Raw genomic sequence first — 15,000 nt, 5'->3', positions numbered from 1 at the left:
CTATGTTGTTATATTAGCAACATACAAAGAACAGAGACAAAAAAGTCAACATTACTGTTCAGTGACATAGATCCATACCGCACCTCCTGTGCATGGAAAAATCTAGATGGTCAGAAACATGGATGGCTTCCACGTACAGGGAGACTAAACAAATTAAAAAAGTGGTGGAGGGAACTGTCACAGGAAAGCATGGAGATCATCTGTGGCATAGAGAAAGCAAATAGGGATTGATTCTTTTTCATCATATAGGAGCTAAGGAACAGTTAAATTATTAGATCTCAGGATTTGGAGAGATTTGGAGGGGTTTTGTTTGTTTTCTTTTTCCTGATGAAATGAATAATTCAACTTGAAACTTACTACCTCAGGACATCAAGGAGGTCAATGTATCAACAAAGGGAAGAAAAGAGGCTGGAAAAAGCCCCAGTCTTGTCTGATAGATTCAGAAGGTCCAATTAAATGGGGAGGTTTAGTTGCAGCTCCCTGCTCAGGCAGCTGTGAGACAAAGATTGCTGGGAAATGGGAATGAGTTTCTGGAAAGTCTTTTGCCTTTGCTCGCTTGCCTGGGTGTGTGTTCGCCCTCGAAGACAGAGGTGGGCTCCTGGGCTAAACGAAGGTTTGCTTTTACTCTGGCTGTTCTTTTTGTATACAGTTCAAGAAGCAGTAACCTCTTTATGTCCAAAACATGTTCAGGCTGAAGAATTTAGAGGTGGAATGGAAAATCCAGGGAAATGACTCATGTAGTGCTTTTAAAAGTAGAGGTGCAGTGAACTAATGACATCTGGGAATTACACTGCCTTGAATCTCTGAAGGATGAATTCAAAGAAGGAATCAGATCATCAGTAAGGAGCAGCATCATTGCATATAGAGAACAGTGTTGTTCCTTAATGTTCATTTACATTTGTTTAAAATTATTTCTAATTTTTACCTGTTTAATTGAACAGATAGGGACCTTGTTTGTATCCAGTTATTAACCAGGGCAGACTAACAGCAGCTTTCTCACATATTGGTGTCTGGTCATAGGCATCCAATATGTGATGTGGATATGGGAAGTATCGACATTACAAGTTAGTTTATTGTGTCTATGGTCCCAGTGATTTCTCTGCAGCCTGTCAACTTCAACAGTCCAATGCTGAATAAAAATTCTGAAGAAACCAGTAAATTGCAATTTTGTGTGTTGAGAGGGAATTGGACAATCATACAAAGACAAAGAGGGAGAGAGAAATTAAGGGAAGGGAAATTTTGCAGGAAGACAAAATGAGGAAAACATTATTTAAAAATATGAAGCCAATTTTCAGTATGGAACGAAATTTAACAATAGAGTGTCACAGGATATCTGCTGATAACAAAGTGGGTAAAAGTATTAATTGTCTGGAGAAGTGGCTGAAAAAGCAAGGTGACAAAAATTGTAGATGGCATGCTATTATTTAAATTGGTCAAGAAGAGGGAAGAGTGTGTGGAGCACTTTAGAAGGATCTTATCTTGAAGGCTGTTTATTCTAAAAGTAAAATATGTTGTTGAAATAGGAGGTTGTCAGGAACAGTAATGTACCTAATTAAAGGCATAGAAAGATATCTGTATAGAGAGAGGTTAGAAGTAAATAATCCAGGACTATTTAGTTTGGGAAGATCCAAAGTGAATAGGACTCATTGACAGAAGTGATCTTGATGTTTATTTGCATTTTCTTACAATAGGAATAAAGAGACAGTTCAATGACAGTGGAAGACAACAAACTCAAAACTAGATTTTTTTTTAAAAAAGACAGTGCCTTATTAACATAATGTTTTCTTCACCTTATATGCCCATTATACACAAAGCAAAGTCACTTTCACAGGGAAATTCATCAACTGTAAGAAACAACGAGGAATACACACCAAATATGCATGTGCATGAGGGAAGTGAACCAGGTGTATGTGCCCAAACCGTGATCATATGTAGTTGGATGCTATGAGAGACACCATGAGGGTCCATGCAGAGTTTATTAATTTGAGATGATTGTGTTCAGCGCCATGGGAACATAGCTAGCCTTTTCCAGGGCTGTCTGGATGGGAATGTAAACTAGTTCTGCTTGTTTTACCCGGGTCTCCCATCATCCATGGTGCTCTATGCCCACACTTTTTTGCATAAAGTACAGAGAGAATGTATCTTGTCATGCTTTGAGGTAATAAATAACCACCAGCGCTGGGAAAGAAATTTTCCCTGTAGGCTGATTGTTTGATAATTAGACCAGTTGAATTAATCTTCACTTCCCACTGAAGTGACTGATAACAATCAATACAAAAAACATCTAGTGGACCCTCTGAACCTCTGGTCTGGCAGTCTTTCTATCATTGCGAGGTTTATTCTTTTTCTCTTGTTGCTTAGAAATCTATTGATCTGTCTGGAGTACTACTTAAATGCTAATACTCACTTTCTCCAGTGCAAAGTCTATAGACATGCAATCTACATCCATGTACTTGTTTTGCTGTCCTGTATGGAAAGTGTAATGAGCTTTTTTCATCTCCTCTGGAGTAAATTTTACCCTTAATATCTGAAAGATTTGCTTACAATACACTTGAGTAATTCTGCCACTGTACTTCTTCACTGATGCTGTTTTACTGTGTGCAGATCCTGGGCTATCAAATCAATAATGCTTAGAAATTGCCATGACTAAATCAATGCTTAATTTTATCTTAGCTAGATATTTGTTCAGTCCTCAAATAGTTTGTCTCCTTTTTTTTTTTTTTTTTTTTTTTTTTTTTTCCTTCCTCACCTCTTTTCCTCCAGGGGTGCAGATTGGGGGAAAATTAGTCCTTATCCCAGGTCTTGCTGCTAGTCCAAGATCTGTTATTGAAACTGACATGATGAAAAAGTAATTAAGGAAAAAATATATCTCTCCTTGTTGTGGATCATCTCAGTTTTGCAGTCACCTCTCAAAATGCAAATATTGCCTATTTTTCTGACGCCAGAAAAGTAAAGCTTTCTTTTCTCTATCTCTGTGTTGAAACTGTGTTTAAATCTCAGACAGATTAAGGGATTCTAAAATGTGAAGGAGATTGCCAAAGTTATACTTGCAATTTTTTATTTTTTATTCAGCTAACAATGATCAAGATTTTATTTTCCCAGATAGTACATATTTCATGGCATGTAAAGGGGGTAGAATTCAGGAGAATACAAGTTGTGTTTTAGCTGAAGTGTCTAAATACTCTAGGTGTCTGAATAGTCCCATTTACAGTATGATATTTGATCAGCTATTTGAGGAAAATACTGTAGCAGTTCAGCTTCACTCACTTTGCTGTGAACAAGGAGCAGTCTGGAGTAACAAAGAGACAGTCTACTACAAAGCAGAGCTGGCTGAACCTCAATCACTGCAGTAGGGATCCCAGTGATGTTCCCAAAATAATCATGGAACTGGTGGTATTACTCTCCAGAGCATCTACCTTCCCTTTGTTTCCACACAAGCCTCTCAGTTCATCTGCTTATATAATTTATTAGTTCATTTTCCATAAGAAATCACCTCCTTTTACTTTGTATAGCAATTACACTGATACAGAAGTCACCATGTGATTTAACCATTGTTACGTTTCCTGTGGACTTGGCAGACTTTCATGTGGAAAGGAGGACTGCCACCAGTTAGACTGAGGCAATAAGAGAGGAGAAGGAGGAGATCATGCCCTTAATTCTGGTTTTATTACCTGCAACTCTGTAATTGTGGGACAAGAACTTAAATGGTGAAACTCCCTGAGATTCTCAGAATGAGCTAGATAAGATTTTACAGATTTGAACTTCTTAAGGAGGTTCTTGGAGTGCCTTTTTTGTTGTCTTTTTTTTTTTTTTTTTTTTTTTAATGAGTGTACCTTGCAGCTTACTGTCTGTAATTGTAATTGAATTTATCACTGGAGAAAACAACGAATGGGAATCCTTTAAAAATTATTTACTACTATTTAGATTAAAGACAGCCCTTAAAGATTTACACTTTATCCCCTCAAACACTACAGGTCTTTCAGCACGCTGTAGTTCTGACAATTTATACATTTCTGTTTTGAATTTTCAATAACTATTCCAGAATTTATAATATGAAAACTCTTTAGTGCTTATATTATGTCAAAGGCATTGTGCTGTCAACAGCTACCTTGATGTTTTCAGTAAAATGATGAGTTCAGTGTTTTTGATGAACATCACAGCAGAAGTCCTGCAGGCTGCCTTCACTGTCACACTTGCAGGAGGCTTCCGAGGAAGTGTTAGTACAGAAGAACGTAACAGTAGATAAGCTCTGGCTCTCTAAAAGTCACTTCAGCTGTCTCAGTTACAAGGGGTGAATCCATTTGCCCCAGACACGGGTGTCTAGTGCCATGTTGGAAACCTGCAGATGTCCTGCCCAGCCTCCTGGTGTGGCACCAGAACAGCAGGTCTCCTGTGGGCTCCACTTCGTGTCAGCCAGGCTCATGCAGATGTCTGAGCCATCACAAAGCATATGAACCAGCAGTAAAGGGAGTATGTTGAGTCTCTCAAAACTCACCTTAGATGAAGGAAACTGAGTCAGAGAGGATTGCACTGTTGTCACAAGTGCAGCAAGTGTGAGTACAGTGGAGAAGTGTCCATTTTGCACTAGGAACTAGTTCAGCGACTTCCTCTTCAATTTTTGGAGAGGAATATTTCTCACTGCTTGTCGTAGATACCCTGTATTAGAGGAAATATGGAAAGGGAGTATCATCAAAAAGTAGGCTGGCAGGAATAATGGTTTGTCATCTTTGGATTCCAGCACATGGGGATGAGGGTGCAAGGGATTGCAGAAGAGGTGTCTTGTTCTCATCCATCAGAGCCGCCTGGTATGGTCATTCTACTGACAGAGGTGCCTCAAACCATGGGCTCAGAGCGAGCAAGAGAGTTGGGAATCCAGCTCTTCCCTCTCTGCCAGGGCTGGGGCAGCCTGGCTGTGGAGCCAGGGGTGGGGTGGTGCCTTCCTGGTGCCAACTACTGACTGCCAGAAAGGTTTTACAGATGGGGAATGGTTCCAGGCGTGGGCATCCCTGAGGAATGCACATTGGCAGGTGCAGTCTGCCAGTACCATCGGAGAGTGGGCTGCATGCCCACTGGGGGGGACAGGAACCCCCCCGAGAATTCTTTCCATGGAAATGCATTGCAGTGCTTCTGCACTGGCTGGAAGTGGCTTAATCAGAAACCAGGAGGAGGCTGATGAGCACGAAACAAGCTGCAAAAGCACATATTGCTGGGTCAGCCAACAGAAAAAAAAAAAAAGGTAGCTATTAAAAAAAAAGGGGTGGATTTCATAGGAGACTCAGAAAACATCTTCTTGCAGTCAGTGAATTAAAGCTGTTTGCAATAAGAAATTATCTTTTCATATTCTTTGAGGGGTGGATGTTGAGTGGCTGGGTTAAACTGCCACTGCAGCTTAAAACAGTACAACATTCAAGGAGGAGAGTCTGTCCTTCCTGTGGTTACTCCTGTAGTTATAGGTACAGCTTTCAGGACAACATTTGGCATTCAATGTAGAGCACTATGAAACAAATGCATCATATGAGCTCTCAGAGCAATTTTTCTCTCTCTCATGTAGCATTTACCGTATGTTTGGCTTGTTGGCAATTTAATCAGTCTGAATAATCTTGTTTTGTGACAAACCTCCTAAATCACAAAGGAGTGATGCAGTTTGTATGGGTGAAATGTGCTCCACAGAGATATTTCAAGTTGAAGAATAAAAATGAGAATTAGACAATACAGAACTCATTGAAAGCCAGTTTCCCAGCTGCTCTAATTTCCCACAATTTAATTTATGTGCCGTCAAAAGCAACTTGGAGGCTTCCAGCAAGATGATAGAACTATGGGTGAGGCTAAACAGAGGGTCTAAAATGTGCTAAATGCATTGCAGTCCCATGCTGTAAAAACATCTCCTAGGACCAAATACAGGCAGCATAATATCCTAGTAAATTGGACCATTAAATAAAACTGCGAAGTCATAAAGCTGTAGCATTACCCTGAAATTAAAGCATTGTCACCTTTGAATTATGGAACAATTTAACAAGCATTTAGGAAATCTGCTTTTCAAGGCCGCATTTAACTATTCCAGGTTATACAGTAGAAGATGTGGCTGCACTCTCCTACCGGGTTTTGAATGACTTTCAGCTTGTGTGCGGTTTGAAATTTTACCAAGCTGAGAAAGTAATAAAATAATAAAGTGGAATAATAGAAGGTAAAAATAAACAGTGACCTTTGCCTGGAGAACAGCTTTTTCATTCTCATTGCAAATTCACAAGTGCAGGGAGAGCTCATTAAATTGAGTAAACAGGAAAAAAACATATAGTATGGACAGACGTAAAAAGATAATGATAACTTCTTTCTTGAAATAAAGGAAAAAAGAGCCTTATTTGCCTAGTTTAAAAGTTTCCAAGTATGGAAGTGGCTATAAGGAGCCAGTGGCACTAAACTTAGTTTGCATCTATGATTACAGTGTCCATGCCTAAAAATATAATAAAAACAAACAAAAAAACCCCAAAGGTCTTTTTTCAAAAAATCAGTCCTTGTATTGTGAAATATGAATACTATTTGAAGCCCCATTTTCAAAAGCCATAGGCATAATCTGTGCAGAGGTATGCCTCCGCAAAGGCATATGCAAGTCATGGAGCTAAGGTTGCAGACAGCTGTTGCACTACTTTCTAGCTGTAGCGATCTGTGTACATGTCCAGATTGCAGCTGTATTTCTTACACAGGTCCTGAAGCACTCCTGGAATGCAAGCTCCCAGATTGTTGGCAGTAGGCGTCAGAGTACACACTGATCGAGCTGTAAGGGTAAAATTCCTTGACCTCATTCTGAGGCAGGCAGCTGTATTCTGGGAGCAGCCCTACCTCCACTTGTGCATGTGAATTTGAGAAGATAGCATGATCTTTTTTCTAAATGCTGCTGGGCTTGAGGTAGAGAAAATAGTGCTTGAATAAAGCCTAAGAGTTAACCTGAATGGTGAGGGTCTTCATTATTTTTGTGTGGTTTTCTGTTCTACGAAAGCAGGTGCACATGGTTTTGCTATTGTCTTGAAATGGTTCAAGAATTTACTGCCCTCCAGCTCTTCTCCCCGAGTCAACTGAGACTCCAGAGGGAGCAGTGTCAGCTCTCCCACTCTGTCCAAAGCAAACTAAAGTTTAAATCGCTTTCAGGCTCATTTGATTCATGTAAACAAAGGGGTGTCCTTTCAAAAGAAAGAACTTTCTTTGTTTGTTTTTTTTTTTTTTACTGTGATGTGAATGTAATCCCTTATTCTTCTAGCAGATTGTGTGTGACTTTGTGTATGTAATTTAGCCCCTCTACACCTCACGTCCCTCTTTCTAAAATGGAAGTATTTATCCTTTCCCTGGGAAGCAGGAAAAAGCATGGCTGAGATGGTTGAACACATCTCACTTCCTTTTCCTCCTCTAACATTGTTGTCACCAGCTCTTTTGTCTTGCATCTGCAGTGTGTTGGGTTCCCCTTCTAATCTGAAGACTCCTTTTCAGACTTCAAGTTTTTAAAGTCTCTTTCTTTGCCTTTTTTTTTGGTTGTTGTTAAAAATAAAAAGGTACCAGAGGATGTGTTTCTTTGTGCTCTTTCTACACCAACTGTGCACAGGGAAAAGAAACAAACTGGAATGGTGGTAGCTTTTGCCATCCTAGAGGTATGCTTGCTGGTGGCTGTGACTTTCCTTTCACTAGATCATGTAGTCAAACATGTTTTTTGAGAAGCTGTACTGATGGTTACCTTTACTTCAAAGATGGAGCACAGAGGGAATCTCTGAAGTGACCAGCAAAGCACAGATCTGATCTGTAAAAGTAGTAAACATAACAGATCAGGCATGTGTAGATTAGGAAATGTCTGAAATGTAACTCCAGAATTCTTCTTTTATTACTTTTTCTAACTCTCTGTTCTGATGTACTTGCTAAATCACAATTTCTTTGAGTACAGAAAGAAACTTGATTTGTTTTTCCTTTCCCTTCACAAACCAGAGGATGGAAAATCTGCAGTTAGCTTCTTATTTCTAAAAGATCCTGTGGAGAAAACCAGTTCTTGAATGTCAAAGTTCAGATCTCAGAGGGGCAGCTGAGTGTAGCTGTAATGATAACAACACCATTGAAAATTAATGAACAATCACAGAGAGAATAAGAGAAAGACCTGTCACATTGTCTGTCCAGCACACTTGTTAATGAGTGCTTGTTGCTAAAAGTATGTTTGCTGATGTCTTGTCCACCCTCATTTCAAACATGTCAATTAATTACATTTTCAACACTTCTTGACAAGACTGTTTTATGCTATGTTACTTTTAATAAGTTTTTCCCGGTAATCCTTCGTTGCTTCTAAATTACTGGAACTTGACGCTCTTGGCTTTTCAGGTGCTCTCACAGCACCCTTCCTGGTGTACATCCTGGAAAGCACAGTATTATTAACCACTCTGAAACTCTAGTGTTAGGCTGATGTACTGCCTGAGCAGCACTGTAGCCGCTATTGTAAGCATTAATCTTACTGCAATTTCCCAAAATTATGTTAATAACTCTCAGTAGGGAGGAACTTATGACTGCCCATCTGGAATTTCAGCAACCAGTTCATTCCATCATCTCTTGGTTTTATATCTCACTTACAGCATTAGGAACTTGATGTTTGCCTTTTCAGTAGGTTTTTCAGTGAAGGCAGGGGTTAAACTTCTACCAACTTCAGTGAGAGGAAAGTTAGCTCACCCTCAACTGCTTCTGAAAAATCCACTCTGTTCATGTCAATCTTTGAGAGAACAAACGAAAAAACAGACTCTGGCTGATAAGAATCACTACTTTCAGATGTACAAGATGTGTGTTATGAAGTCATTGAATTATATTGCATTGGAAGCAATATATGTGCAGGGTATTGTGCTATAGTGTTGACTGTGATTACAACCAGTGGAGCAAGTTTTACAAGCAATAAATTTGTAATATTTCTGGTGATTTTAATCTGACTTTTGTGTATCACACATTGCAGCAATGTTTCTTTGAGCTCCAACTCAAAGGATCCACAAGCAGCATCTTGAACTCAATAAGAACCACAGAATTACAGATCTATGAGCAAACTCTTTCTGTCTACCATCACAGAAATAATGAGAGCATTGTGAGTGAATGTATGGTTTGCTGAGTGTAAACTGCCCTTACAGTTAATGCTATACATTACTGGGGGAGTAGTTTCTCCATAACTTGCAGCCAGGTCTCGGAACAGACCTCTTTACATAGTCTCCAGATGGTGGTTGTTACTTGCCTGTCATCTGCATGCCTCCATAATGACAATCCATTAAATCATCTGAGTGTCTTTGCACAGATAGTCCATTTAGGATTTTTATACACCTATTAGAGTTCTGTTGAAGTGATCTGTGGGATATTTGTAGCTCAACAAAAAATACTTCAACTGCAGTGCATTGCAGTGGCCACAAAGCTAATGGGCACATTATGCCAGTGTATTAAGGAGTAACTGGAACACTCATGCCCTGCAAGAAGTCAGACCAGGTAATATGATAAAACCATCTGAATACTTAAATGCAGTTTTTAAGATTGTTTTAGAAAATATTTGGTTCAGCATTATCCAGGGTTTCTCTGTTGAAGCATGAATAATGAAGTAGAAATAGCTTGTCTAGACCTTGCCTGTTAGTAGGTTTCTGCAAGTGAGATTGAATCTTTCTCTCATCAAATGATTAAAATTTACTTCCTTAAACTTGTGCCCTGTCAGTACCTTGTATATTCCTAGGCAAGCAGGGTCTTCAATTAAGAGGGAGTTTACCGGATGTGACTCAATATTATTGTGAAGCACGTGCAGGGCTCAGTCCTGTGAATCCTCATTAAAGAGTTTGCCTTTTACTTTGGGTCAGCTTGGCAGACTGGCTCTTCAGGCAGCCCTTGTTATTTTGCCTGTTGCTATGTCACCAGAAACATCCAGGAAACAGCCTCCCTGCTAAGCTAATTGCTTTTAATTGCGATGTCCTCCTTATCATGCCAACGCCAGTGCTGGTCACGAGCTGGGTTGTTACAGTGCAAGTTGTGCTTAAGCCTAGATTCTGCCTTCTGTCACCTACAAAATCCCTTGCTCTGACAGTAAATGCGATGAAGGAGATGAGAATGACTCCCAAGCATGGAAAAGTATCAACATTTACAGTGAACTACAGATGCTGAGTCATATGTTGTTCTGCACCATCATCCAAGCAAGGCATCACTCAATTTATATGTAGAAAAATCTGAGAACTGAGTAAAATGAGTGATCTGACTTCCAACTGGGAAGTAGGAACATACTCTCAGTTTTAGCTTTTTGATAAGAGTTTGTGGAAGCTCATCAGCCACAGTTCCCTCTACCATTTGTTGTTATAACAGCATAGGCTGTGCTCTCAGGTACAGCTATGTTTGCAAAAGATGAGTGTTACCCCCATGGGCCATATTACTATGTCTTTTCTCTCAGGGCCAAAGCCAGCTGCAAGGTATCTAATTTTCTTCAGATAGCTGGCAATAGAAGATGCTGAAGGTCTCCCATGGTTCCTGGGAAGCTTATAGTTTCTCTCTTGCTCAGCAGGCTCTGTAGTGTTTGCTTGAGCTGGTTCAGGGAGAAACATCTCTGTAGGCTACAATGACCTGTAATAGGTCTTCATCACAGAGTGACCGTCTAGGAGCCCAGGGTCCTGCTGATGCTCTCTCCAACGCACTAAAGAATTATATTTCAATTATTTTTTTGTTCCCTGCTTGTTGCAAGTTTGTTAACTTCCTGTTCAATCCTTTTTCATTTAACAGAAGATAAGATCTGGACTGCAGTGCAGCACAACAACACAGGGCTAACCAGAGTTCAAGGAGCTGATCCAGAGAAGCCATACACCATGTCCTTTAACTACAACAGCAGTGCTGAGCAACTTGAAGCCATAATAAACAGTGCAGAGTATTGTGAACAAGAGGCAGCCTACCACTGCAGAAAGTCACGTCTCCTGAATACCCCAAGTAAGTGCCATGATCTCAAATCTTTCCTCGTTAACTCTTATTGATTATGCGGCAGGTACAGGCTGCACTGCAACTGAGGAGAAAAAAAAAAACAAAATGAATAGTAGCAATACAGAACAGAGGGAAAAACCTTTTACCTTTGTATTGGGTTTGCACGGCAAGGTTTTAGTAACACAGGGACTATAAGGGGGGCTTTTGTGAGAAGCTGCTGGAAGCTTCCCCTATGTCCAACAGAGCCAATGTCAGCCGGCTCTAAGACAGACCCGCCGCCGGCCAAGGCCGAGCCCATCAGTGACGGTGATAGAGCCTCTATGATAACATGTTTAAGAAAGGGGGGGAACCCCAGAAACTGCAGCCAAAGAGAGCAGTGAGAAGGTGTGAGAGAAGCAACTCCACAGACACCAAGGGTAGTGAAGAAGGAGGGGGAGGAGGTGCTTCAGGTGCTGGAGCAGGGATTCCGCTACAGCCCGTGGTGCAGCCCATGGTGAGCCAGGCTGTGCCCTGCACCCATGGAGGTCCATGGCAGAGCAGATCTCCACCTGCAGCCTGGGGAGGACCCCACACCAGAGCAGGTGATGCCCAAAGTAGGCTGTGACCCTGTGGGAAGCCCACGCTGGAGCAGGATCCTGGCAGGACCTGTGGACCCATGGAGAGAGGAGCCCACGCTGGAACAGGTTTGCTGGCAGCACTTGTGACCCTATGAGGGACCCACACTGGAGCAGCCTGTTCCTGAAGGACTGCACCCCATGGAAGAGATCCACACTGGAGCAGTTCATGAAGAACTGTAGCCCACGGGAAGGACCCATGTTGGAGAAGTTCGTGGAGGACTGTCTCCCATGGGAAGGACCCCACACTGGAGAAGGGGAAGAGTGTGAGGAGTCTCCTCTGAGGAGGAATGAGCAGCAGAGACAATGTGTGATGAATTGACCACAACCCCCATTCCTTGTCCCCCTGCACCACTCACAGGGAGGAGGTAGAGAAAATCGGGAGTTAAGCTGTGCCTGGGAAGAAGAGAGGGGTGGTGGGAAGCTGTTCTAGATTTAGTTTTTATTTCTCATTATCCTGCTGTGATTTCATTGGTAATAAATTAATATTTCCCCAAGTTGAGTCTGGTTTGCCCATGATGGTAATTGGTGAGTAATCTCTCCCTGTCCTTATCTCAACCCTTTGAGCCTTTTGTTATATTTCTCTCCCCTGTCCAGTTGAGGAGGGAGAGTGATAGAGCGGCTTTGGTGGACACTTGACATCCAGCCAGGGTTAACCCACCACAACCTTCTTGGATAGCACTGTGCAGTGCCTGTCCTCTGATGCAAGAGGGTCAGAGCTCTGCAGGGGAGTTTGCACTCTGTAAATTCATGTGTGCAAAGGCTCTGAAAGCTTCTACAATGGAAAATACTACTTAGAAACCACAAAAGCTGTATTTAGCTGATGATAAATGGATTTGGTTATTCATTTACATTTTTAGACTGTATATTAAAGATAGAAAGCATCCACATTGCTCCAGACTCATATGATGTTTCTGGAGAGGAGAGGTGTACCCTCTTCTGAGTCCCACAGCCGTGGATATGATGTTTAAGGTGCTTGGTGGAACAGTTTCTGGGGCAAAACTAATTTTCCTCTCATGATAGAAGGAACAAGGTTTTTTGCCCTGACTTAATGTAGCAGCAACAAGAAAGCAGAGGGTCTGATCAGTCTGTGTCACTCTGCGGTATCATATTTCCAGTGGCTACTCAGGATGGCTGCCTTCCACTCGACTCTCTCTTGGGGTCGGGATTTTATGTTTACTCATCCAGAGAGACGAATGACATTAAGGGCAGGCTTCTGAACGTCTTCAAAGTCTCATCTGGTTACTTGTCTGTATGGTCCTGGTGATTCTTTGATTGTTAGCAACTCTTAAATTTGTTAGTAGGTTAGAAGAAATCCCACAGAAAGCCTTAAGGGGAGCTAGCAATGGGACTTCCTATTGTGTTAAAAATACATTGCCTAATGAGATATATCAAAAACATGCCTGGTTCTAGCAAAGTTACTATAACACTGAATGTTTATGGATCCAGTAATCAGATGCCTTACAGTCAGTTTATTTTTAAAACCTGTAAATTATGTCTTTTGTTATGATCAGAATTTACCAGCCAAGAACTTCTTGTATTGCTAATCATTTTTTGAAGAATGAAACATTAATATCAGCAACAGAACACAAAGGGGAAACAAAATGAGCATGCATAACTGTTCATAAATAGGGGGAACTAATATCTTACAAATACTTCCAGTGTTGCTGGCTTGTGTATCACACACCACACTTGACATTATTTCCAAAATAATGAAGGCCACAGCATTAGAGCAGGTCTGCCTGTGTTTGCTTTTACACATTTCTGTGAGTTACTTGGTCATGTGTATGTGGAAAAGATACATTATTGAGTGCATTTTGAGATACCTCTTGTATGTGGTGCCTCTGTAAAGCTAGGGACACTTATAAGGATCCAAATCGTTTCTTCTTTAAAAAAAGAAAAAACTAGCAGATAATCTTGTGTAAATTATATATTTATATAATATAGTATATAAATATATATCCTATCCAGTATATTATATATATTATATAAGTATATAAACTATCCAGCTTCAGGGCTAAAGCTATCTACCAACTGTAAGACCAGCTAATTTGTGACAGGCAGCTCCTTCTCCACTTCTCCCGGACTAAAATTGTGACTAACTCCTCAAGGGAGAGGACGTGGGGACAGTGTCCAGCAGCCTGGCTTGCACTCTTGCAGCTGCTGCAGTGCCACAGTTGACCACACAAGAATTGCACAACTCATAACTCTTTAGTATAGCTCCAGCTGATAAGTCGGAAAAAAAATTACAATCCAGTGCTGTGCATGTGGCAGGCCCTATCATTTTTTTCTCTTTTTTCTTCCTGTTTTATGCTCTTTAATTACACTTTCAGTTTTTCATCCTGAACTTTCTCAATAGCCTAAGGCTGTAAGTTTGGCAAGATGTGGAATATGCTCAAAAATAAATTGTTTGAGTTCTTGAAATGACGAGTCATTTTTTTTCCCCAAAGCCTTAAATAGCTCTATTAATTGAGATTCATTTTGAGGTGAACTGCTGCTATATTATAGAAGAGCCTAGAGACCCAATGGTGCTGAACACTGTACATGTCTTGAAGAGTTCTAAGCTTTAAGAATTTCCATTCCTAAACTTGAAGACGAGCTACAAGTGTGAATAACCCTAGGGTGTTTTACTGGACTCACTGCAAAAGGTTCTCACCTGTGTTATTTATGCCCAGAAGTGACTGGAGCGAGTTTGATTTGGGGTCAGAACAACAACAACAAAAAAAATCAAAACTCTTGGGTTTTGTTTCTTGATTCAGTCTAGGCTTTTGGAAGCCTGAAGCACTGTGTTCTCTCTGTGTTCCCAGGGTATCATAATATGTAATTGCAGTTAATGAACCACACTTAACATCTTCCTTCAGAAGTCAGTATACAATGCACATGTATTGATGACAATGCTGCATTTGTAGGCCAGCAGGAAACATTACATGACCTAATCCAGCCTGCTGAATATCACCATGCATTAATACCTCTGGACTAAGCACAGCAGTGAGTTCTTGATGGAGGGGCATCTTCCAGAGGTGTATCTGATATTGACAGAGCTATAAAAATTCCCCTTCCTGCAAGGAATCTAATCTGTTTCTGAGCTTCCTCTCGTTTGGGGCTTTGCTATTTTTTTTTCCAAGGAGATGGAATGCATGATTTGGTAGCACCAAAACCCCAAATCCTTGTCTTCAGGATCTAAACACTGTCATGTTTCACAGAGAAGCAATAAAAAAATTTCCCTTTCATTCATAAAGTTACTCTCCAGCAAAGACGCATGTTGTTACATAGCAATTTTGGCTTTAGCATCTTTGATGTGGGGAAGAAAAGAAAAAAATCATGTGCCTGGGCAAAGGAGCAAGCGTGGCACTCTGGGCTGCCTCAGAGAGAAACCAAGGGAAGCTCCTGGTTTGCATAAAATTGTTCCTGTTCATATGAAGGAATTTGTCTTTCCTCTCTTCCTACT

General features: G+C 40.8%; 1 protein-coding gene across 1 annotated transcript in view; it reads left to right on the top strand.

Moving 5' to 3' along the window:
• The window catches only part of CNTNAP5 (contactin associated protein family member 5), a 294,672-nt gene that overhangs the window by 195,880 nt on the left and 83,792 nt on the right, over nt 1–15,000 (top strand). Inside the window, exon 13 of the mRNA XM_074873542.1 lies at nt 10,747–10,947. Within this exon, the coding sequence (XP_074729643.1) occupies nt 10,747–10,947 (201 nt within the window). The remainder of the gene's footprint in view (nt 1–10,746; nt 10,948–15,000) is intronic.

The sequence above is a fragment of the Strix uralensis genome, chromosome 6, assembly GCF_047716275.1.
Source record: "Strix uralensis isolate ZFMK-TIS-50842 chromosome 6, bStrUra1, whole genome shotgun sequence".
In the NCBI taxonomy this organism is placed as follows: Eukaryota; Metazoa; Chordata; class Aves; order Strigiformes; family Strigidae; genus Strix; species Strix uralensis.
The sequence above is the reverse complement of the archived record's forward strand: the minus strand, read 5'-3'. Positions and strand labels throughout refer to the sequence as shown.